This window comes from Coccinella septempunctata, chromosome 9 (genome assembly GCF_907165205.1).
Source record: "Coccinella septempunctata chromosome 9, icCocSept1.1, whole genome shotgun sequence".
NCBI classification, from domain to species: domain Eukaryota; kingdom Metazoa; phylum Arthropoda; class Insecta; order Coleoptera; family Coccinellidae; genus Coccinella; species Coccinella septempunctata.
The window spans coordinates 18,241,787-18,264,770 of NC_058197.1; the positions used below are offsets into that span (position 1 = coordinate 18,241,787).

The 22,984-nt window shown below is 37.3% G+C and overlaps 7 protein-coding genes and 1 non-coding gene across 10 annotated transcripts; 5 read left to right on the plus strand and 3 right to left on the minus strand.

Moving 5' to 3' along the window:
- Window positions 1-1,027: 1,027 nt before the first annotated feature.
- Window positions 1,028-2,265, plus strand: LOC123320820 (mitochondrial fission process protein 1). Its single transcript, XM_044908258.1, has 3 exons — window positions 1,028-1,553; window positions 1,617-1,744; window positions 1,919-2,265. The coding sequence occupies exons 1-3, from the start codon at window positions 1,499-1,501 to the stop codon at window positions 2,198-2,200; spliced, it is 465 nt and encodes a 154-aa protein (XP_044764193.1). The 5' UTR covers window positions 1,028-1,498; the 3' UTR covers window positions 2,201-2,265.
- On the minus strand, window positions 1,317-1,388 carry Trnap-cgg. Its single transcript has one exon. It is a non-coding gene; the product is annotated as a tRNA-Pro (tRNA).
- Window positions 2,266-2,675: 410 nt separating the features above from the next.
- On the plus strand, window positions 2,676-4,848 carry LOC123320814 (FAST kinase domain-containing protein 4). Its single transcript, XM_044908249.1, has 4 exons — window positions 2,676-3,328; window positions 3,378-3,888; window positions 3,955-4,327; window positions 4,392-4,848. The coding sequence occupies exons 1-4, from the start codon at window positions 2,829-2,831 to the stop codon at window positions 4,679-4,681; spliced, it is 1,674 nt and encodes a 557-aa protein (XP_044764184.1). The 5' UTR covers window positions 2,676-2,828; the 3' UTR covers window positions 4,682-4,848.
- A 369-nt stretch (window positions 4,849-5,217) lies between these two features.
- Window positions 5,218-8,666, plus strand: LOC123320813 (pre-mRNA-processing factor 40 homolog A). Of its 3 annotated transcripts, none has more exons than XM_044908246.1 (13): window positions 5,218-5,378; window positions 5,442-5,732; window positions 5,791-5,930; window positions 6,003-6,112; window positions 6,177-6,272; window positions 6,332-6,506; window positions 6,556-6,757; window positions 6,814-7,042; window positions 7,095-7,334; window positions 7,389-7,618; window positions 7,675-7,869; window positions 7,922-8,140; window positions 8,242-8,666. In XM_044908246.1, exons 1-13 carry the CDS (start codon window positions 5,376-5,378, stop codon window positions 8,365-8,367), a joined length of 2,256 nt encoding a protein of 751 aa, XP_044764181.1. In that variant the 5' UTR covers window positions 5,218-5,375; the 3' UTR covers window positions 8,368-8,666. The 3 variants fall into 3 exon arrangements, with proteins under 3 accessions (XP_044764181.1, XP_044764182.1, XP_044764183.1); XM_044908247.1 differs by having other exon boundaries at window positions 8,245-8,666; XM_044908248.1 differs by having other exon boundaries at window positions 6,183-6,272.
- A 150-nt stretch (window positions 8,667-8,816) lies between these two features.
- LOC123320819 (chymotrypsin-like) lies at window positions 8,817-10,124 on the minus strand. Its single transcript, XM_044908257.1, has 4 exons — window positions 9,971-10,124; window positions 9,601-9,809; window positions 9,283-9,509; window positions 8,817-9,225 (listed from the first exon to the last, which is right to left on the minus strand). Exons 1-4 carry the CDS (start codon window positions 10,043-10,045, stop codon window positions 8,879-8,881), a joined length of 858 nt encoding a protein of 285 aa, XP_044764192.1. The 5' UTR covers window positions 10,046-10,124; the 3' UTR covers window positions 8,817-8,878.
- Window positions 10,125-10,873: 749 nt separating this feature from the next.
- On the plus strand, window positions 10,874-15,187 carry LOC123320812 (peregrin). Its single transcript, XM_044908244.1, has 16 exons — window positions 10,874-11,260; window positions 11,316-11,513; window positions 11,570-11,703; window positions 11,759-11,899; window positions 11,958-12,136; window positions 12,196-12,353; window positions 12,407-12,646; window positions 12,704-12,952; window positions 13,013-13,287; window positions 13,339-13,502; window positions 13,557-13,713; window positions 13,773-13,980; window positions 14,035-14,140; window positions 14,194-14,531; window positions 14,586-14,764; window positions 14,817-15,187. The coding sequence occupies exons 1-16, from the start codon at window positions 11,062-11,064 to the stop codon at window positions 14,928-14,930; spliced, it is 3,039 nt and encodes a 1,012-aa protein (XP_044764179.1). The 5' UTR covers window positions 10,874-11,061; the 3' UTR covers window positions 14,931-15,187.
- Window positions 14,960-15,517, minus strand: LOC123320822 (mitochondrial import receptor subunit TOM7 homolog). The gene is made up of 3 exons (XM_044908260.1): window positions 15,317-15,517; window positions 15,214-15,262; window positions 14,960-15,161 (listed from the first exon to the last, which is right to left on the minus strand). The coding sequence occupies exons 1-3, from the start codon at window positions 15,414-15,416 to the stop codon at window positions 15,149-15,151; spliced, it is 162 nt and encodes a 53-aa protein (XP_044764195.1). The 5' UTR covers window positions 15,417-15,517; the 3' UTR covers window positions 14,960-15,148.
- A 227-nt stretch (window positions 15,518-15,744) lies between these two features.
- LOC123320817 (ceramide synthase 6) lies at window positions 15,745-22,981 on the plus strand. Its single transcript, XM_044908255.1, has 7 exons — window positions 15,745-16,128; window positions 16,190-16,310; window positions 16,455-16,657; window positions 20,362-20,602; window positions 21,144-21,262; window positions 21,318-21,479; window positions 21,888-22,981. Exons 1-7 carry the CDS (start codon window positions 15,944-15,946, stop codon window positions 21,967-21,969), a joined length of 1,113 nt encoding a protein of 370 aa, XP_044764190.1. The 5' UTR covers window positions 15,745-15,943; the 3' UTR covers window positions 21,970-22,981.
- The last annotated feature ends 3 nt before the right edge of the window (window positions 22,982-22,984 follow it).

Here is a 22,984-nt window from a genome sequence, read left to right on the forward strand (position 1 = left end):
TGCTCCCACCAACACGAAAATTCGAAGAGGGGGTTCGGCAAGGGTCTGTTCTAGGTTCCGGATTGTTCGTCGTATTGGCGAAAGCCTTGAAACGACCAAACAATCAAGTTTTTCAGTTGGAAAACTGAAAGAAAAGTTGAAATTCGACTGGGAAACTTCGAAGGCGAACAGAGAAGTCAAAAATGGTGGTCGATATTATATATTTCATCAGTTATTATCATGGGATAGATGAAAATAAAAGTAATGACTATTCAGAGGCGAAAAGTTACCTATTCTTTTCATAAGAACAGAAAAGTGTGTAGTACCATGAGGATTTTTCAAGACAAAACCAGAAAACCGCTGCTTCGAACCTTGAAGACGATTTTTTTTAATTTCTTCATAGTCCACATTTGTTAAATGTCCACGAAAATACAATCGATAATCATTAAGAAGACTGGACGCGTTATTTTTGAGATGATACTTACTGACCTTGTGCTATTTCGGTAAAATTTTTGTACTGATAAGGAATTTAAATTATTTATAGATTTATATTTTTACATCGGGACATCGAAATTTAAAAAAAACATGGGTAATCTGCGAATGATCGACTGATTAAGATACGACAGTCATTCTAATTATTTTTTTATACAGAGTTAGAGTAAATAGAAAGGAAGGAGTTAAAATCCTAAGGCTTAGATGAGATAGAATTGAACAGAATCTTCACCAGAAAAGCAGTCACTTAAAACATAAATGGTAGATTATAGAAAGAAATGATCAATAAAAAGATTCAATAAATCTTCCAGTCCTTTCAAGGAAGAACAGAGTTAGTTGGAAGTTGAATTCTCCAAAAGAACTACACATAATCGAGATCAACTTTCTTCTCGTCCGTTTCAGATATGCGGTTCTTGCAGTTTCACCTAAAAAAACCGATCAATCGCAACCAGTAATTACAAAATTAATTGATTGGTTTCGCTACCAAACGACATTTCTGTTGGAATTAGCGGTGGAGTTCAATGTACTGACTGGAAAGATCACATTATATACTTAACTTTGTTAAACATGTTGGTGCTTTAGTTAGCGAAGAACGCTTCAAAATTGAGTCGACTGCATAATGTAGAGCGCGAAAGTTTCGAACGTGGTGGGCAGTTTCAGTACGCGCATAATTTTTAAGAAAAATCGATAAAATTCCAAATACGGACATTGCTTTGACACTGGAATTTTACAAGTTGACATTTGGGCAATGTAAACCATGGAAAGTTTGTATTCTTTCATCGAACAACATTTAAATTACACAAGATAAGGCGCCTCTAAAATTACATATGGAAAAAAAATTAATTGGGCCTGTCCGGGATTTGAACCCGGGACCTCTCGCACCCGAAGCGAGAATCATACCCCTAGACCAACAGGCCGGTGGAGATCAGGAGCTGAGATGTGGTACTAATCGATCATCTAACCTTGAATATGCATCAGACTTTCAATTTCTTGCTCAATTCAAAGTTGCTCCGTCAAATAATTTCAAATGACTTTGAACGAAGAACTAGATATTTATAAAGATACACCCTTACGTCTATTGGGTATGTATGTACTTAGATGAAAATGAAGAAATCTCGATTTATTTTATTTATGAACCTCCACAGGATATGCCAATGAAGTTGGTGAATCATTCAGACACATTATTGGACGAAAATGGGTGAATTTTTCCTATGGCATAGCCACGTTGTACGTTATAGCTGATACCATTGATAAAACGTGGAAATCTTATGAGGTAATTCATATTATCATTCATTTATTATGTGTATCAATCGATATAGCTTTCATTCATCACTACGTAATGTGTGTTGCATAACACATTTAGCTAGTTTTTATACTATATTTTATATATATTTTTCATTAGTTTAAGGTAGAATAATTTCAAAAAGACAGTGTTTTTTGTTTCTAGAAAAACAAGGAAGATCCAAAGTGTTTCAAAAAAGTAACATTCCAGTGTGTTGACACATTAACATGGCAAATGCTTGCTTCTGTAGTGATTCCAGGATACACAATTAATAGGATTTGTGCATTATCTACCTACCTCATTAACAAAAGTAATCTTGTTTCTAAAAATGCATGCAGAATTATTGTGCCTGGCATAGCTCTAGCATCAATTCCTTTTATTATAAAACCTATAGATCATGGAACAGATTATTTGCTAGATAATTCTCTTAGGAAAATAGAAATATGATAAAATTCAAAGTTGATTGTAGTTATAGAGATATTGTTCTCGAATAAATTTTAATTAGTTCATTACGTTTGTGTGTTTTATTGTGTTTATAGAAGATCTAAACAAAGGTATAAAAATAATATTGTAAATATTTGCTAGATTCGATTGACCAACAATGAGTATATGAATATGGAATAGTTTGGTTGCAAATATGTTGGCAAATATGTTATTTTAACGTTTATGAGTTTCGTTTCTTATGTAAATTCTTTATCGTTTTGCGTCAGATATTTTTTTCAAACCTTCCTGAACGAGAATGAATTTTCAAATATCTGAAGATTGGTTGCGATCAAGATATAGAAATATTACTTATGTTATAATTTCTAATATGTATGTTATTTCTGAAATAATATTAAAAAGATTAAAAAAATAAATTAATGTTTTTTTTTTATGAACCCATAGCCAATATGTTTGAAAAAGAAGATTAAATTTTTTGGTTATGTGATTATGTCAGAACCTAACCTTAGTTTACCGAATAATCCATGAATCAAACAATCTTTTAAAAGTATTTACAATAAAATAATGCAATCCTTCAAGAATTAAAACATATTTTCTGCTTTTGAACTGCATTATTCAAATACATAAACTCAGAATGTTGAAAATGACCTATGGGCTCCTCTACAATTCCAGAGTGTGTTGTCGTTCTGCCTCAATCTTCTCACAAATCAAAGAGATGTCCTCTTCAACAATATTGGAAACTAATTTACAAAAAAACAATTTGAATGAGCAAACAGATGAAGCTCCCTCTACTCCTCCTGCAACGGAACCAATTTCTCAGTCACAATATAAAGCCCTTAAATCCAAAAGTAAGATAGTGGCTGCAGCATTTGCTTCTTTGAACAAAGATTCAAATAAGATTGAGGTAGAGATCAATACTCCTCATACCGATAATAAAATATCTAACGCAACAAATGTTGATGAATTGTTGTCAGTTTCAAACGGTGAGGGTGTTTCCCGTAGACTTGCTTTGAAGATTGTTTCAGTTCTTGCCGATTGGACTTCATCCAAAAAAATCAGATTGAATGATTTTGAGAATGACTACAGGTTTATAAAGTTATGCAAGGTGTTGACAAGGATCCAAAAACCAGAAAGGTAGGGAAGCAGTATCTGAAGATTAACCCTCATCTATTTTGTCTTAAAGGTATGCAGCCTCGAAGAGCGAGGATTTATCCACGGTCCTGAGTGTAACAGCTGATGAAGAAGCAGCTAAATTGATTCAAACTGTTACATTAATCCAGATGGTGAAGATAATGAAAACTTTATCTTTAAAAAAAAGACGGTCAACTCTACTTCTTCGTACTTTAGCCTATAATATCTGTGGTAATCTGGATAGATTAGACTTGAAACATTGTTCTGACTTGCTGTACAGTATGGCTTCTTTGAACTTCATAGATGAGAACTTATTGTCCAAAGTCGCTCTGGATGTTTGTCATGAAATTGAAACTGATTCCGAAGTCAAAAAGAGTACTGTAGTGGGATCGATATTGACGAGTTTGGGATTTTTGAAGTACAAGAATCCAGTTATTTTGGATTGTTTGAGTAACTGGTTGGTGGAAAATTGTGATATTTGCAGGAGTCAAGATGTCTTCAGTTTGTTTATAACTTTAGCCACTGTGAACTATTTGCCACCCGATTTTGAGAAATTGTTACAGGTATGATGAGTTAAAAATTTAGTTGAATTGTGCTTTAAACCTTATGTTCTATTGGATTTTTGACAGGTTTTCAGTCCATATCTTACAGAGTTAGAGGCAGGTAATCCAAGTGTGTGGCTTGATCATGTATGGTCAAAGGTGATATTAAATGTAGCTACCCCACAAGAAATATCACATATATTAAGCTCAGACTTCCTTACTTCCTTAGAAGGACGTAAGGGAAATAATGTGTCTACAAATCTTAAAATTTTGAATATAAACGGTGCTGCCGATTGTTTAATAGATGGTTATGAAGGAAACAAACTGCCTGCTGACTCTCCTCTCAGACAACTTGTGATACAAAGGAGAAAAGAAAAAACAGAGATTGTGGATACTATCGTTACTTCATTGAAGAATTTGATGAGTATCGAGAAGTATTTGAGAGTGAATACGAATACAGGTAAGAAACAATAAAATCCATCAGTACTTTTGGTGAAAAGAGGGATATCTAAATAATTTTTTAGGATGTGGATTTTCAATCGACGCAGAATGTGTCCTGGATGAAAAATTCAGTGTGAAGGAGTTGAATTCTATAGAAGGAATGAGAATAGCAATCATGCCTTTGGATTACCATGATATGACTAAGGGTCGAGTAGAACCAACAGGAATTAATGTTTTCGCTAAGAGAATATTAGAAGCCAAAGGTTACAAAGTGCTGAATGTACCTTATAATGAATTTAATCCACAAACAAAATTGATAAGTAGGGTACAATATTTGGAGAAAAGTCTAAAAGAATTAGTAAATAAATCATGAGAGTTGCAGCGAAATTGTTTGCAGCTTTAATTCAATGTATAAATTATTTCAATTGATAGTTTCTTTTTTAACAGCCTAAAAGTTTAACAACAAACCAGTGTGGTTTTCCTGTCGTCAACAAAACTTGTAAGACTTGTGAATACAAAATAAAATCTCGCTGGACCGAATATGAGCTTTTTGTTTTTCTATAGTCATTTTTTTGCCTTAATGCAAGAGATCGAGTGAATATTATTCAATTTATTCAGAAATTGATAAGGTAAGTACTCGATTCCATCTCATTGAAAACTTGCGTTGTGCTTTCGAGATTTTCCTTGTATGGTTGGTTGCCTGAAACAATCCGGAAAATTGAATGTTTTCTCCTTCTAAAAATTCTTTTCCCAATGCTTATTTCTATTAGATAGATATATAAACTGGAAGAATATCTATCAATTCTGGGAATAATTCATGCGAGTGACCAATATTTTTGAAAGCAACTAGGAAAAATTCTATCTTCATATTCTGTAGTTTTCGCTGATCATAGAAAATTGTTCATAATTTCAGTGATCCTTCAATTTTGTTTTCATAGGTTAGGAAAGTTTTTGCAGGCTATTATTTGGATGGAAAATATTGAGAAATAATGCGAATCCTTATCCTATAGAATTGTTTTGAATTTTTTTATTATGGTGAAAGAATAGCTATCTTCAAATTGCTCAGAATGGTATATTCCACAGTCCTATGAACAAGAAAAAATAGAAACTAATCTTGGATATCTTCATTTCAGGATCCAAGTTTACCTAGTAACATTCCACCCCCTGCTTTTGTGCCCCCTCAAACAATTGGAACCCCTCCCTTAATACCACCAGTTCAAATACCTCCAATTGGAAATTTTGCCCCCATTATTCCACCATTCAGCGTACCTCCACCTGGTTTTGGTGCTTTTCCTGCTCCCGCCCCTAATCCATCAGATCAGTGGACAGAGCATAAGGCCCCCGACGGCAGAACTTACTACTATAATTCCGTAACGAAACAGAGCTCATGGCAGAAGCCAGACCAGTTGAAGTCCCCCGCAGAGGTGAATAGTTGAATATTGGTCTATCAAGCTATATTAGCTCATCCATCTGTTGTTTTAGCTCTTGCTCTCTCAATGCCCATGGAAAGAATACACAGCAGATAATGGAAAAATTTATTACCATAATATTAACACGAAAGAATCAAGATGGGTTATACCACTTGAATTGGAAGAAATTAAAGCTAAGATAGCAGCATCAGAGTGAGTTTTCAGAGCCGATTGTATTCTGAATGTTAGAAATTGTTGGGTATATTAATGCTTCATGTGTTTCAGAGCTGAAGCTACAAAGGTTGTTAAACCACCCATTGAAATTTCTAGTCCTCTACCTCTTCCACTACCGATTAATTCTGGTAGTAATTCTCCCAGTATTTTAACTGCACAAGGTATGTCATGTGAGATACAAATAAATAGGTAGAAGAATTGAATTAGTTAACTCTTCATTTTCAGTTGCAGTTGCAAGTCCTGGAGGTAAAAGTGCCTTAGAGGCGGCTATGGCTGCTACATTGGCTTCTATTGAACTTCCAAACCCAGAACCTAAGAGAGGTAGGTTTCAATACATAGCTTCATCTTTGTTGATATAAACTTGGTATTCATAATTTCAGAAGAAGAACCTGTTAAAGAGCCAGAAAAAGATATCCAGCCGCCAGTCCCCGAAATGAAGTCATTCAAAGATAAGAAAGAAGCTATGGAAGCCTTCAAAGAACTTCTAAAAGAGAAGAATGTTCCTTCAAATGCCACCTGGGACACTTGCGTTAAAATAATATCGAACGATCCAAGGTAAGACGCCTATTTCTTCAAGTTTACAAGCTGAAATCTGTGTTTTAAGGTATGAGAGTTTCAAAAAACTCAACGAGAAAAAACAGGTGTTCAATGCTTACAAGACGCAGAAACTCAAGGACGAAAGAGAAGAACAACGTATTAAGGCTAAGAAATCGAAGGAACAGTTGGAAGATTTTCTTTTGAATTCAGACCAAATAACATCCACTACCAAGTACTACAGATGCGATGAAATGTTTTCTTACTTGGAGGTAAGTTTATTAGGTTAGGTTAGGTATGTAAGTAGTGGAAATGTATTTTTTTTTAGGTTTGGAATAACGTTTCTGATTCAGACCGGAGGGATATATACGAAGATGTTATATTTTCTCTTGCTAAAAGAGAAAAAGAAGAAGCTAAAAAATTGAAGAAACACAATATGAAACGTCTCGCGGAAGTCTTGGACAGCATGCCTAAAATCACCTATGATATTACTTGGTCTGAGGCTCAAAAGATGCTCTTGGACAATCCCGAATTCAAGAACGATGTTAATCTTCTTGGTGAGTGGACGATGTTTCTTTTGTAGATTTCGTTAGTGTTGATTTTTTTCAGCGATGGACAAAGAGGACGCCTTGGTAATTTTCGAAGAGCATATCAGAGCTTTGGAAAAGGAGCATGCCGAAGAGAAAGAGAGGGAAAAGAAGAGGTTGAAAAGGCAATATCGCAAAAATAGGGATAGATTCTTGTCTCTCTTAGATCATCTACACGAAGAAGGCAAGCTAACTTCCATGTCTTTGTGGGTGGAGCTCTACCCTCTGATTTCTGCCGATGTCAGATTCTCTGCGATGTTGGGTGAGTTTGGGATCCCGTACTTTTATATAAAACTCTCGGTGTGATTTTTTTCAGGTCAAAGCGGCTCTACACCATTAGATCTTTTCAAATTTTACGTTGAAGACCTTAAGGCTCGTTTTCACGATGAGAAAAAAATAATTAAGGAAATTTTGAAGGAAAAGGAATTCGAAGTGGAGATTGACACGACTTTTGATCAATTTGCAACGGTTATATGTGAAGATAAGAAAAGTGCGACTCTGGATGCTGGAAATGTTAAATTGACTTTCAATTCTCTATTGGAGAAGGTTTGGATGGTAAAATAGTTTAAGATGCAGTTTTTATCGTCTTTTCTTCGTTTTAGGCTGAGGCGAAAGAGAAAGAGAGGGCTAAGGAGGAACTGAAACGCTTGAAGAAGCTGGAGATGCAATTCAAGAATCTGTTGAAAGAAATGAACATAGATCCGGACTGTTCATGGGATGAGGTTAAAGAAAAGATCCAAAACGAGGAGGAATTTTTGGCGTTTGCTTCCGATTCGGAAAGACAGAAAATATACAAGGTATGGGTGTTTTAAAATTCAACGATTGGTGTGAAACTGGTGATTTTTGTAGGACTTCCAACACGAAATGGAGGAATCGTGCAGCCACCATCATTCCAGATCAAGGAAATCCAAGAAAAAGAAGAGCAAAAAATACAAGTCGTCCAGCGATTCTGACAGCGAGAAGTACAAGACAAAAAAGAAATCAGGCAGTCTTTCGGCGTCGGAAGGCACAGATGACGATTACAGAAAGAAGAAATCGAAGAAGAAGCACAAGAAAAAGAGCCCTTCGGTGAGTGATTGAGAATGTTGAACAGTCCAGTTTGAGAACCTTGTTATTTTTTGATTAAAACTTGGAAGTTTTCGTTTGGCTTACTTGTTGTTTTTGTGTAGCAGTCTCCCGACCAAAAACACCTGAAAAACAATGACGGAGAAGGAAAAGGAGACTTCACTGAAAGCGAATTGGAGAGGCGAAGGGCGCTCTTATTGGCTCAGTTAAAAGAGCCCGAAAGCGATTAAGCTAGCAGTAAAAAATACGTTTAATTTTTATCCTACGACTAATCGAGATCCTCTAGGTCCTCGATCGAAATTTTATATTCTGTTGTTTATACATATGGCACTTCATTTAGTTGGAACGAGTAAAAAAAATCGATCTACTTGAAGTCGTCCAGTCCTTCAAGGATTGTTACAAATTTTTGTAGAAAGGCTCACTTTGATTTTATTAAACCAGATGATATTATATCAGCCCTCGGTCCATCCCATCCCGGTTTCCTTCAGTCCTACATGCCTGGAATTTTTTAAATATAATTTTCAACGAATATTTTTTTTTATCTCAAGTGAACTCCACGAATCTTTCAGAATCCAAGGTAAGTAAGTTAAACTGGTCTTATCTTGTAAGGGTTCGTTTTTATTTCATATTTAATTCTCAATCTTTGCAGGAAAACTGTGTCGGTAGAAATAACTCTGCGAGTGTTGAATACTGTACTAATTGACAACAAATCATGAAAATTCTTCATCTAATTTCCAATCTTTATCTCGACGTAGCCTTTTTCCTATTCCAATCAGAGTTTGCTTCGATCCAATCCAGATACTTGGATACCCTGGTAAACACCGACGGTTTCGTCAGTTTGCACTGTTTTATGGTGAAAGAAACGACTCCAACTTGTACACCTTCGACCACAAGAGGTCCACCGGAATCTCCATCACAACTGCTGATTCTCCCCCTGCTCGAAAGGCACAAATGGGTGTCTTCGATCACTTTTCCGAAGGGTTCAATCTTCCGGCAGTCCTTGTTGCTCAGGATTGTGCTAGTGGCGTACTGGAGGGTGCTGGGTATGGTGTCGTTGTACTTCGTCATACCCCAACCGCTCAAGAGGGCTGTAAAAAAAATGTGTGGCTTCAGTAGTGCTTGTGAGGATTTTTCATGTGATTCACCTGTGTCTCCTGAGTAATCATCGTTGTCCCCCTTTGGTAGGGCTACAGTCTTGATAAAAAGGCCTGTTTTAACCGGTTTTGGAAGTTTGATCAAGGCTATATCGTTGGTGAGATGTGCTAGGTCCCATTCGGGATGTATCGTGTAGTTTTTGGGTGTTAATCTGACCTGGACCCATTCTCTCTTACTTATGTTGTGAGCGCCTAATATTACTTCCAAGGAGACGACGCTAAAACGTAAATTATTGGATGTAATGGCAAAAATCGATCGCTTGAACGCAATTTGAAAGTTTACGCTAAAAATGGGTGAAAAACTCATACTCTCTCAAGCAATGTGCCGCAGTTAAAACGTAGGAGGAAGTTATTAAGGATCCACCACAAAACGTCGTTATTTCACTCTGTTCGATCCTGATTCCTACTTGATACCCTATGGAGTGTGGAATTGCCTCATTACCCCCAATTATCCTCAGCTTGGTGTTAGCTGCCCTGTCTTGGGGGTAGCTGAATTCATGGGCGTTCAAAAACTGTGCCTAAAACCGATAAAAAAAAATTTTTGAGGCTCTATCCAATTCACATCGCAAACTGTAAGGCAGATACTTTCCTTGTGGATAAAACTAGATTTTTATTCGTAAATATTTTAAAAGGGATCATTAATTCTGTATTTAGTTGGTTGAGATGTTGGTATACTCACGTTTAAAGCAAGAAAAATACAATAAATGATAAACATCTTGCATATGGATGGTTTTTTCTGAAACGATTTCAGCATTCTGCATTATTTTAATCGTCATCCTACTAAACTAGATTATCGGTATATTGTTCTGCGGATTGATAGAGATAAGATTACATCGTGATATTCAGCGTGATTTGGAACAAAATGAGATATATTTCCATATGTGCACGTTAATTTAAATATTGAAAAATCTGAGCGTTTGAATCGTTCAGCGATTTTTTTCTACTTGGCGATATTAAACATAATTTGTTTAATTGATAATAACGAATAACTGTTTCTTTCTCACTGGGTATACTTGATAAATCATGTTAGAAATCGTACAAAATATTCAAATTACGATAAACGAAAAATATTGAATGAAAGTGCTGTGAGCTTGAATTCTTTTGTAGGCACATTTGAGGTCAAAAAAGTTTTCGTTATATAAGAAAGCTAATGCGTTATTTTCGTTTAAATTGTGCAAGTGTTTACAATTTAGGTGGTTTCTATTTTGGATTAACATTTTAAGAAGAGGGTATTTTTTATTGAGCTTGTTAAAGTGATTGTGATTCTCAAGAAGGAACACGATGAATTTTTCTCAATAAGATTTTAAATCATTTTTTGCTTATATATTTCGAATTTCGCGCTACTTTTGCTTTCAAAGAGTAGCCAGAAGGATGATCCACAGATTACAGAGTAGATCTGATGATATGTGGTACTAGGGATTAGCTGGGTTTATTAATTTTGAGAATAAAAACTTTATTTTCAAGTAATTTTTACATAGCCAGACAATTCTCTCCGAGATAAATATAATTTTGAGGAATAAATATTTAAATGATGACAAAACATCTTTCTATGAAAATATAACCTATAGTCTTCATAGAACTTTGAAAAAACTTGATAAAGTCTATGGTACAATTTAAAAAAATATAAACAGATTTTCCTGCCTTAATTTATTCAAACAATGCATTCTATTCCAAAAACTGATCAGAGTCTCCCACATTCGTGAACTCATTTATGTAGAATGTACGTTTCCTGATCTCATACTATCCAGAAAACGAATGTAAACCTTCAAAATGGTAGTGGATTTCGATATATTGGAACACTGCCGCAAGGTGAGAGCAGATCATGGTCCCCCTTATACCTGTCCAGTGGAGAAATGTGGCAGAAATTACAAGTCCGTGTGTGGACTCTCGTATCACTTGAGGAGCTTCGACCATGATAATCCAACTCCTCTACCACCGGTTACTCCAAGTACACCAAAGAATAAGAAAGGTTCTTATGTCAGAACTTCTTAAGTACTCTTAATATATGTGTTCATTGATTGTAGGGGCTAGAGCAAGGGGTACTCCTGCGAATGTTAAAGCTACACCGGTACCCGAACCTTTAACTTATGAGGAAGCTCAGAAGATGGTCGAGTTCAATATTGATGGTAAAATAGTGAGGTGGAACATCAATGATTCTTTGGAGGTCAGATCGAAGGAGGATTCTGAAAAGGATAATCCTCCTTCTGAAGCAGCAGTTGCTAGTGAGACTTTTAGAGTTTAATGTGTGTGAATTCAATTGATCGTTTTATATTTACAGTTCCATCAGAGATTGTTAAGCTACCTGAAGCTAGTTACAAGGAATTGGATAATTATAACATATGTGATGCCCCAGCAAGACCGAATGCTTATATTAGATTCATAGAAAAGAGTACAGAAGAATTGGATGGTGAAGTGAGTGTTCAATACACATTTCGAGTAATTTGTTCACTATGTTGAAATTCTTTAGGTGGAATATGATGTCGATGAGGAGGATACTGCCTGGATGTCTTTAATGAATGAAAAACGGGAAGCACAAGGCCTCAGTCCTGTTTCTGTAGATTCCCTAGAATTACTCATGGATAGACTTGAGAAAGAATCATATTTCCAAGTAAATACTTGGTATTGTAATCGAAATACTATATTATTCTCTAAATGTTGTTTTACAGGCTTCTGTTAATGGACACACTGGAGCTATAGTCGATGACGATGCGGTATGTTGCATATGCATGGATGGCGAATGCCAAAATACCAACGTTATCCTTTTTTGCGATATGTGTAATTTGGCGGTCCACCAGGATTGTTACGGTGTTCCATACATCCCAGAAGGGCAATGGCTTTGTCGCAGGTGGGTGTAGTTTATTGATTTAATTCGGCTTGTGAAAAACTTTTTTTTCTCTGTGAAAGGTGTTTACAATCCCCAAGCAGAGCGGTCGATTGCGTCTTGTGTCCGAATCAGGGGGGAGCTTTCAAACAGACAGACAGGAGCCAGTGGGCTCACGTTGTATGTGCCTTGTGGATACCAGAAGTTCGATTCGCCAATACGGTATTCTTAGAACCGATCGGTAAGTGTTTATCTATTCGTAGATGATGGGAAATAAGAAATATTTCGTTTTAGACTCGATCGAGACAATACCTGCTGCTAGGTGGCGATTGACGTGTTACGTCTGCAAGCAGAAGGGAGTGGGCGCTTGTATTCAGTGTCACAAAGCGAATTGCTATTCGGCCTTCCACGTGACTTGCGCCCAACAAGCCGGACTTTACATGAAAATGGACACGGTTAAAGATGGGAGTGAAACTCAGCCGGTTTTGGTGCAGAAGATCGCCTATTGTGACACCCATGCCCCTCCTGACCATTGTGAGTAACGATTTCAACGAATTAGGCTCTATTTATAGAGAATATATGTGCCGGTAGGTGAATCGCAGAAAGAAGACTCCAGACAGAAGATGAAGCAGGCTAGGAAGATGCTGGCCAAAAAGAGAACCTCTGCACCCATTATTCTCATACCTACCATACCCCCGGATCGCATACAAGAAATTGCCTCGTTGGTTAACATCACCAAGAAGTCGCAGTTCATCCAACGTCTTATAGCTTACTGGACGTTGAAGAGGCAGTACAGGAATGGGGTGCCGTTGCTGAGGAGGCTACAAAGCGCTCAAGGAGGTATTTACAAGTGCAAACGTATTCGGTGGATATAAACAAGAAATTTTCCCCCATCCTTAGGTTCTAGGGATTCTTTCTCGAGTAACGTGGACACCCTGGAGCTCTGCCGTCAGCTGAAGTATTGGCAGTGCCTGAGACAAGACCTGGAAAGGGCCAGGCTCCTCTGCGAACTGGTGCGGAAGAGGGAGAAGACTAAACTGTTGTACACGAAGTACGTGGAGAAATGCTACAAGATCCAATTGAAACCCTTCCAAGCCAGTTTGGAGAACGTCCTCAACCTAATAGCGGCCAAGGATACCAACGAAATATTCAGCGAACCAGTCGATTTGGAAGAGGTACGTTTAAGATGGATCGGTGGAGGAGACACTGTTGAAAATGTGTTTTAGGTACCCGATTACATGACTGTGGTGTCCGAACCGATGGATTTGAGCACGATGAAGGCCAAGTTGGACAGGGAAGAGTATCCCGACTTGAAGTCGATGGAGAAGGATTTCGACCTCATGATAGCCAACTGTTTGGCTTATAACAACCGGGATACAGTTTTTTATCGGTAATGATTGAAATTTTTGTGGAAATGCACGAATTAACATTGATATCCCTTCAGGGCTGCGATAAAAATGAGGGACCAATGCGCTGCCATCTTCCGGCAAGCCAGGAAAGAATTGGAAGCCGCTGGTCTGTTGAACGAGAACAAAGATCAAGGCTCCTCCAACGAGGAGTCTCTAGCATCCGATATCGATAAGGAACTTGAGAATTTACAAGTTAGTATCCATCGAATAAGACCGATAACATATTTCGGGTGTTTCTAAAATTGTTTCAGGGTAAGACGGGCCACGATGTCATAGCAAAATTGGAAGACCTGCTGGCGAAGAGTCAGGCGCTCAAACACGGCTTAGCCAGGGCCAAGAGGGTGAAACTGGTCAGGAGCGAACTGAACAAAGCCAAAAAAAATCTACCAAACACCGATAGTTCCCAGTCGGATCAAGAAGCAGAGTTGCCCGATGCTAAACTTCCCAACAACAGTACAAGTAAGGGAATTTCAGATAAATTTGAGATTTTATATCAAAAGTGTACGTTTCAAGGTATATCACCTTCGGGAGGGGTTAATAGAAGGACTGCCGTGTTGTTAACGAAGAAATCGCAAGCTGTTTCAAAGAAACCCGTCGAAGAACAACCGGAAACCTCCAAGTAAGGACGATATTGAAATTTAATCGTTTTTTAACATCAAATTCACGTTTTAGGAAGAAAAAAGGTCGACAGAAGAAACCCACAACAGAGCCTCCTATGGAGAACGTAGAGGGTAAACTGAGCTCCGTACCGGACAGTTTTCGTGTGTACAGAGCCGGAGGTCAAACTTCAGGCGATGAAAACAGCGACAGCGGGTCCAGTCTGTCTACTTGCTACTCCCACGATCCTTCAGAGATCGACTCCGACGAAGATAGTGAAAGTTCAGATAGTACCGTTGATGGGGTGGATGGAATAGGCGAGAAGGTCCTTGAACCCTTCCAGTTGGTTTGGGCTAAATGTAGGGGTTATCCGTGGTATCCTGCTCTGATCATCGATCCTGGTATGCCGACTGGTGAGTTTTACGAGTTGAAACGTTTAAGGAAACTGATTTTGGTGTGGATTTTAGGTTATGTGCATATGGGGGTTCCCATGCCGACTCCGCCTCCGGAAGTGCTGTCTCTGAGGTCCAACTACGAGGAACATGTTTATTTGGTATTGTTTTTCGATGCGAAAAGGACATGGCAGTGGTTGCCTGCAGAGAAGTTGGAAATTCTTGGTATAAATCTTGAAAGGGATGAGGCTAAGGTAAAATTCCATTAATAGAGTGATATAAATGTTTCCATTATTCAATTTTTAGGTAACTGAATCAAGGAAGCCAACAGATCGAAAAGCGGTGAAGAAAGCCTATGAAAACGCTCAAAATTACATTGCACAAATAGCGGAATATGAAAAGAATGAATCAACCAATTGAATACGTTTTGGTGACTGAATAAAATACAATTTATAAGGAGATTTTAATGAAAGCTTTCCTTCTCATAAAAACACTTGAAGTACTCACTCTTAAAAGTAACATATATAGTGTACAAGCTTAAAATTATACAGTATAAATAATTCTTTTTGTGGAAAACATCGTTAAAAATAATCACAACTAGATTCACTCTTGTTCTCTTTCCTTTTGTATTCCCATGTTCACCAGAATAAGCTGTAAATAAATAATGTTAGAGGATGCTATTTGTCGTTTGATTAAAAGTTACCTCTGCAGCGAGATTTCAGGAGCTCCTGGATCTGATCCTTTTTGGAAACCTGGAAAATAAGGATTGTTCAGATAACGTTTGAGAATTGAAAAAGTAACATTACCTAAGTATAGGACAGTTGGTATGAATCCATAATGAAAAACTGTCTTCCCCAATTCTATAACTATAGATAAGCGTTGTTTTACACCTTCAGATAAAACCATCTTGGCTTAATTTTATAGGATTTTAAAAATCCAGTAGGTAATTAACACAGATTTACGAATTTTCCTGTTTCAACGTGTGTTGATAGGTTATATCACAGATTGTCATTTGATAGTTGTCATTTTTACTTTCCGTACAGAAAAATAATATCAATTATTAGAATTTCCAAATATTTCCTTATAAAAATTGTTATAATTCTTCGAAATTGAAGGTTTTTCATTAACGATTACTCAAATATGAAAGTATGATTGAAATTTAACAGGTGTTAAGAAGCAGAAAAATTTTCATAGATGTTTTTATGGTGGGGAAAATCGGAAAAAATTTTGACAATTATTTTGACACAGACGATGGAGCAGTTGAATAGGGTGTCACGATCGGTTTATTGTTGGGGTGTAGTCTATATATATAGCTAGTTCTATATAAAAGAACTTAATTAGAATCAATTGGCATACAGTGCAAATAATGTTCAGACGGCTCGCGTGTGTTTGATGTTTATTTTCCCGCTTATTTAAGAGAGAACTTTCCAAAAATGGATTACTACCGAACCTTTATGCATCACTTCTGGAGTGAACATGTTTGGTTGCCCCCAAATACTACATGGGCCGATATATCACCGGAAGCTAGTGAACACATAAATCACACAAATTCCAAGCATCTATTCTTCCCAATGCCCATGGCCTTTGGGATGTTGTTCATTCGTTATGTACTAGAAAAGTAATCTCAGGTTTCTAGGTTAGAAATCAATTTACTTTATATGCCCTTTTTACGATTTTAGATATTGGTTTGCGCCAGTAGGAAGATCGTTAGGAATTAAACATAGTAGACCCAAAAAGGCCCCCGCAATACCGGCACTCGAAAATGCATATATGGCTTCTAAAAAGTGGAAACATAAGCAGGTAAGGAGGCATTTTACATTTGCTTCCTGTTTCCTGCTCTTTGAGGAAGTTGTTACCTCATCCATTTTTCGTCAGATTTCAACCTGAATTTTGTCTAGGGAAGTTTTGATTGGAAAATGTTGAAGTTATTCATATCTCTTCTAGATTCAGGGACTAGCAAAACAGTTAGATATGTCTGAGAGGCAGGTAGAAAGGTGGCTCAGGTTAAGAAAGGGCCAAAACAAACCTTCCACCTTGACGAAATTCTGTGAAAATGCTTGGAGATGCTCCTACTACATTTTTAGTTTCATTTACGGAATATACATTTTATGGGACAAACCATGGTTATGGAATATAAATGAATGCTGGTGAGTTTCAAATTCAACTAGATATATTTCTCATTTTAATTAAGCTGCAATTAAACTCAGATCAGGGTTAGTCTAATATTATTGCAGATAATTTAGTTAAATGATTGTATAAAAACTACTTTGATGTGTTCAAATGATAAATTGCATTCAGGGATAGTGGATGCATTCAAGATAAGAGAATCTCTTTACAGAATGAATATTTCTTTGTTCAAATTTGCTGATATCAAAGGAAGTATTGATAAATTTCTTGCTGTTCTTGGAAAATGAAGTGTAGGCAGTATTTGAATTACGAATAGTGAAGATATCATTATCTTTTCAATTAATTCAATGAGGATCGCTCATATGTCCATGTCTTTTTTAGGTGTTTCTCTACATGTATCATCCATTAATTTTGGATATCTCTTATTTTACGTCTGTTTATTCGTCCATCATAACTAAACTGTTTTTATTGACATCAAGTCATAACGAGTGTTAGGTTGTTAATTTCGGTTTCCACAAACAGCTTGTTCAATTTGTTAGGTTCGGATTTTGCAACTATAACGCATAAAATAGCATTAGAATTGACGTGGGAGCAATTAAAGAAAAAAGAGTTGTGTAATTTGCATATTTTAATATTTGGAGTTTAGATTTTTATTGATTGCTCCAATATTGGGTCAATCTTTCAGACAATTCAAGTGTCCTACTTTAGGTGAAGACCAATCTATTATCATGGTTATCTTGAAGTGTTACATTGAACTTTGATGCTGAACAATGACTGAAATGAGTCACCAATCATCAGTTATCACAAACTGGAATTTTTTTTATACATTCCTGAATGCGAGACTGAAACGAGTTAACCATAGATGGTGATAAGTGAATTGATGAGTTCTCTTTGATAATTTCGTAAAATTTACATATTACTTCTGAGTTTGGTTTTGAAATATCATTAGGATTCAGATAAAAGACCCAATAAAAGTTGTATTTGAAAAAAATTCATAGGTAGTCTTATAAAGCACTGAAATTTTCGTTTTGGGAGCTGAATTTTGCTCTTGTCTCAGTGGAATACATTGTAGTCTTGCATTTCCACTCGAAGGTTGGTTCAAGTTCAATACGATTACCGATAATATCCTTATCTACATCGTTCTGTTTACTATTGTTAAGAACACGAAATTAGTTCGTGTCACAACAAGCACGCCTCACTTCTGTATTTACGACCGAACTAAAATTTTTCACGACCTGAAAAATTGGGTCTCAGTAATCGCTTTCGAATTTTATGAAAGCCGCCACTGTTCCGAGACATAGCAGGAAACGAGTGCGTGGGTGTATCGAAAACAATTTTTTTTTTCGAACAGCCTCGTGCCAAAACGATGACACCGATCTGGCAGGTTGTTGGGGTCCAGATGGATCGCTCGAAAATGCAATAGGGGATCTGTTAGCGCCACTTGAAAAGTGCGTGCTAACACGGTTAAAAAAAATTGCGAACCAAGGTCCACGTATTTATTACTCTGGTAGATTATGTTCAATTAGTATTTTTTATATCGATTTTAAATTCCGACCTTGGATTAACCGGAGGCGACCAGCTACACCTGTTGAAAGTCGGATTAATCCAATATATACAGGGCTTTTATATTTGACGCGTTGTATCAATTAGAGATTCTACGTTTTAATTGATGTGTTCCACACTTATCACTTTGCTCGTTCATTTCGGATGGATAACAGCCAAAATGATGAGTGTGGATTGCTTCTCAACGTCGTTCAGTTTGATTTGTACAGGGTGCCCCCAATTCGGTGACCACTGAAGGATTATCGAATTGAATCAAACCTAGAGGGGTTAGGGCCAAAATGATGGCGTTATTCCTTGATATTTTCACGAGTATCGAATTGGACAACTAAATGACCAGAACGGTCACCCATTCAGACTCTGAGCTTGTCCAGGGCTGCTTGGTTTCCAGATATTTCCGAAAATATAGATCCGATCGATTTGAAACCTTATAGTTGAGTATTGAAGACCTTTTAAGGGAAAAAATGGTTGTCATTTGGATTACGTGAGCTGAATAATAACGTCCTTGTTCCCAGGAACAAGTGCTCTAAACTGTATTGGTATTTTCGGAAGAATATATGGTGTAATGAAAAGAATTGACAATAAATTAAAATATATTCGAACATCAATTTAACAGCCTTCGTTGAAGCTTCCTCCATCAAGATATCTCTGTCTAACTCGTCGTTATACAATTTCATCTATCGATTTTCACTTTCCCCACAAGTTATCCTTCTTTCCTCACAAAAAACATGACACTCTTCCAGGCTTCCAAATAACACATCAGCTGACCTAACCTTTCACTCATCCACGGGCTTCCGTTCCTCCAGCACGCCCCCTACCCTGTCCTCCCTCTTCAAAGGGGGGAAGCTCAGTCTGCAGCCCCTCCCCGGCGGCCCGTCTATGGTCTTGGGCCTCGGCGACCTCCTGAAATTGATCGGTCTGACCTCCACCTTGTCCTCCTTCAAGTCTGACCCGTCCTCAGGCTCGGCGTTAGTTGAACGAACTACGGTACTCGGATCCGGTCCGTGCGGCGGCCGCCCGACCTGGATCAGGCGTCCGCGGGGATCCACGACGATGGGTTTCCGCGCCAGGTGCGTTTTTTCGGTAAGGCTTTCCTCGGGAGGCGTCTCGTTCTCGACGTTCTTCTTCCTCTTGACGAAGAAGGATTTGGCCCTACGCAGCATGGCGTGTCGACGGTTTCTGCGTGGCGTAGTTGATTCGGTTTTAATTATCCCCGAGATTAGATAAGATAGGTTTATCGTTGGTGTTGCCGTTTCGATGATTAGGTGGTTTTTACGGTGGAAGATGCATTTCCTTCTTGGTTTGTTTGTTTGCGAGGCAGATAAGACGATGGTTTATCTCTTGCCGTGTTTGGAGATGGTCCCCGGCTTCCTTGTTTGTCTTGGGTCTTCCAGATTCCTGAGAAGTGATTGTCTTTCGGTTTTTTCCTTCTCCTGCAAGTATTTCTTGTAGGTAGGTTTTCCTATGCCACAGAAAGATTCTGGGCTAGTATGTGCTTCTTTCCTGGCAAGTGTTTTGCCATTGAACAAACGCAACAACGTCATCTAAGACTTTTTAGCGTTGAATCGACTCTAGAAGACGTTTTCCAAAATTGTCAAAGGGGTTTCGGGGAAAATAGAAGGTTCCTAGCCTCACCACTTTCATTGAATAACATATCTTGTTATTCTTGCTTAATTCGTTAAGTAAGAATTCCACTAAGGGTGCTGCTGTCTGATTTTTCTTCATGTTTTGTCATTGAAATGCTCGAGTTACATGAAACAATCATCCTAATGAAATGTATCTCATGCTTGTATGATTAAGAAACCCTTATCCGCCAACTTCAAAGCCCTTTTCACTGTTTCTCTTAAAGAGTCTTGCCAGAAACTGTCAACGGTAGCATCTCAAAGAATCAAAGTCTCATCGAAACTTCTACTACAGTTAATCATTGTAATCAACGTTTTGCAGTATCAGATTTTTCAACCTGACATTAATTTCCGATTGCAAATTGATAGAATACCAATTAAATACTGTTTTTACACATATCACCTTGTGCAGGGCAATTCGGTTGAAGTTATCAGTATAAACAACCTATTTTAAAAATTTATCAGCGCATAACACCCAAGAAGTCGAAAACATCGACAACCTAGCGAAAACCAAGCTCTGCAAATTCAATTTTTTTTTCCAGGACCGATTTTCCCCATCAGTCAGTAACGAAGGACATATGGTGGTACTACATGATATCCATGTCCTTCTACTGGTCGCTCTGCGTCTCTCAGTTCTTCGATGTGAAGAGGAAGGATTTCTGGCAGATGTTCATACATCACATCGCCACCATAGTGCTGATGTGCCTGTCGTGGATCGTGAACGTCTTCAGGGTGGGCACCCTGGTCCTGGTGGTCCACGACGCCGCCGACATATTGCTGGAGGTAATCGTTTTTTCGAGATTTAAAAAATTCAGTATTATCAATTTTCACTTGTTCAATGAATTGGATGGAATTGCGTTATCAAAATCCAATTATACGACTGTAGCTGTAACAATCGAATTTTATCAAGTTTTACGGTCATTAAGTTCCTGAACTAATCTATTGTTTTTGTTAAATTCGATCGAGAGACGATAATTAATGAGTTAAATGGTCCTTCTTCGATGGAAAACACTGAGAAGGGATTTGATGAAAAAAACAAATGTATTTCTTGAAATTGCCTCCTTATTTTTCGAGTTGTAGTATAAATCAGAGGGGATTTCGACATATTTAGATTTTTCAACTGTATTCTGCAATTAAAGTATGAGAAAACATGAAAATGGTGGAAGACGAGTAATATGCATAGGATAATGATCATTTTAAGCTTAAATAAGTACAGATACCGATCTGTAGATGAGATTCCCTCCTTGATTTCCAATAAAATCAACAATAAAACAATAAGTTTGTAGAGATTTTCACAGGTTGTCTTTTTTTTTTGTACTTTTAGGCAGCCAAAATGGCCAAGTACTCCGGTTTCCAGAAAGTATGCGATTTTATATTTGCAATATTCACCGTTTTGTGGATAGTAACTAGGATAGGTATATTCCCCTTCTGGATAATCAGGAAGTGAGTTTCGTTCCTATAATTTGTTCTGTGAAAATTAATGTGAATATTTCCCCAGTACTTCTATTGATGCACCGAAGATTGTGCCAATGTTCCCTGCCTACTATATATTCAACGGTCTGCTGATCCTTCTGCTGATACTGCACATGTTCTGGACCTACCTCATCCTTAAAATAGCCTACAACGCTGTGAACGCCGGCCAAATGGAGGGCGATATTAGGTAAGGGACATTTTTGTACACCTCAAAAAATCTTTACGTTTAATGGGGGGCATTCGTTAAGATTTGTTTCTCCAACAGATACACAATGCTCATTGAAAAACATTTGTCGAGAAACGAGCAATCTTCGACCACATCAAGCGAAGATTTGGTGTGTAAGGGGTGTCTCTTGAAAGTTTAGAAAGAGTTGCTTCGGATTGCAGAATTTTTTACAGAATCCAAACTCGAGCTTATAGTTTCCTTCGAATGGGACTAAAATCCTGTTAATCTCCTGTTTCTTGACCGAGATTTTCGAATCCTTAACGTCCTAACTCGCATGGTTTTCAGTTTAGGTATTTCCTAACGTTTGTGACGTTTTGACAAACTCGACAAATTTAAATATAAGATTTGATTGATTCTGGTCGGTTTCAGGTCGAGCAGTGACGATTTCAGCGAGGATTCCAACGAGAACGAGAAGAACAACAGGGAGAAAGAGAGCAAAAAATCCTCCTAGATCGATCCGGAAGCAAAACGAAGAGTTATTTGTCCAATATATCGTATAGTCGTCTTTGGGCCCAAAAAGCATGTATGGGACTCAACCGTCGGGCATTTCGAGAATTTTAACGTTTAAGAATGAACCCACGTCCGAAGTGAGTTTGAAACTATTTACAATACTGAGATTGTTGATTTTGCTCATATTTTATTTTTTTCTATTCGAGTTTCCGAGCTCAAATCTCGATTGGATGTTGCCTAAATTAGATTAATGTTATAATTATTATAAGTTTGTTTATTCAACCTAGTTTAAGTGCCAAACTTATAGGACGAGTTTTCATCACATAATTGTAATTGGATCTCTATTTATTTATTATCTCATCTTGGTTTCATCGATGAAAAGTTTCAAACTCACTCAATCAATGCACATTTTAGTTTACAGTGAATTGATCGCAATTTTATCCGGAACAGTTTCATGGATGTAATTTTCGTTCATTTCTTCTTTCGAGCAAGCAAAACTGCAATTTTTTAAGTGTTGAAGGGGTGAAAACTATATTAGTTAGCTGAATTAACTATAAATTTTTGTAATTCTTCAAATAAGGTGGGAAAGGCATTTTATCTTTCCTCCGTTATCAAATATACTTTTTCATCGAAGAATTAACAGAATTATTCCATGAGAATCCTGGTTTCAAACCGGGCTCAGCATTATTCGATTGACACTAAATTAACATTAATCTGTACCAAGCGAAACCAAAGCGTACTCTAGATAGAATATTTGAAATCCGACGGTCACTCAAGCGTTTAAAAAAAATGTGATTTTCAACGAATTAACAAGGTGCATCACTTGTATTTTTTCCCGTAGTATTTCTGCCTTACATTTGGAGTTTGAGTGGCTGTGCAGGTTGAGTAAGCAAATCCACGATCCTCCTTTATTTTAATTATTTTTAATAGCTATTTTTCACATTGATGGATTTTTTTCAGGTGTTAAACGCACCTGGATCACTCAATTATATATTAATATATATTGACTGAAATGT

Coding starts and splice junctions, on each gene's coding strand:
- LOC123320820 (XM_044908258.1), top strand. CDS start 1,499: ATGACTTTGAACGAAGAACTAGATATTTATAAAGATACACCCTTACGT. Junction 1,554..1,616: donor TACACCCTTACGTCTATTGG/GTATGTATGTAC, acceptor GAACCTCCACAG/GATATGCCAATGAAGTTGGT. Junction 1,745..1,918: donor AAACGTGGAAATCTTATGAG/GTAATTCATATT, acceptor TTTTGTTTCTAG/AAAAACAAGGAAGATCCAAA.
- LOC123320814 (XM_044908249.1), top strand. CDS start 2,829: ATGTTGAAAATGACCTATGGGCTCCTCTACAATTCCAGAGTGTGTTGT. Junction 3,889..3,954: donor ATTTTGAGAAATTGTTACAG/GTATGATGAGTT, acceptor GATTTTTGACAG/GTTTTCAGTCCATATCTTAC. Junction 4,328..4,391: donor GAGAGTGAATACGAATACAG/GTAAGAAACAAT, acceptor ATAATTTTTTAG/GATGTGGATTTTCAATCGAC.
- LOC123320813 (XM_044908246.1), top strand. Junction 5,733..5,790: donor AGTTGAAGTCCCCCGCAGAG/GTGAATAGTTGA, acceptor CTGTTGTTTTAG/CTCTTGCTCTCTCAATGCCC. Junction 5,931..6,002: donor GCTAAGATAGCAGCATCAGA/GTGAGTTTTCAG, acceptor CATGTGTTTCAG/AGCTGAAGCTACAAAGGTTG.
- LOC123320819 (XM_044908257.1), bottom strand. CDS start 10,045: ATGCTGAAATCGTTTCAGAAAAAACCATCCATATGCAAGATGTTTATC. Junction 9,810..9,970: donor GTATTTTTCTTGCTTTAAAC/GTGAGTATACCA, acceptor TATCGGTTTTAG/GCACAGTTTTTGAACGCCCA. Junction 9,510..9,600: donor GCGGCACATTGCTTGAGAGA/GTATGAGTTTTT, acceptor TTTACGTTTTAG/CGTCGTCTCCTTGGAAGTAA.
- LOC123320812 (XM_044908244.1), top strand. CDS start 11,062: ATGGTAGTGGATTTCGATATATTGGAACACTGCCGCAAGGTGAGAGCA. Junction 11,514..11,569: donor TTCTGAAGCAGCAGTTGCTA/GTGAGACTTTTA, acceptor TTATATTTACAG/TTCCATCAGAGATTGTTAAG. Junction 12,953..13,012: donor GCTACAAAGCGCTCAAGGAG/GTATTTACAAGT, acceptor CCCCATCCTTAG/GTTCTAGGGATTCTTTCTCG.
- LOC123320822 (XM_044908260.1), bottom strand. CDS start 15,416: ATGGTTTTATCTGAAGGTGTAAAACAACGCTTATCTATAGTTATAGAA. Junction 15,263..15,316: donor ACCAACTGTCCTATACTTAG/GTAATGTTACTT, acceptor CTTATTTTCCAG/GTTTCCAAAAAGGATCAGAT.
- LOC123320817 (XM_044908255.1), top strand. CDS start 15,944: ATGGATTACTACCGAACCTTTATGCATCACTTCTGGAGTGAACATGTT. Junction 16,658..20,361: donor TGGAATATAAATGAATGCTG/GTGAGTTTCAAA, acceptor TTTTTTTTCCAG/GACCGATTTTCCCCATCAGT. Junction 20,603..21,143: donor CCGCCGACATATTGCTGGAG/GTAATCGTTTTT, acceptor TTGTACTTTTAG/GCAGCCAAAATGGCCAAGTA.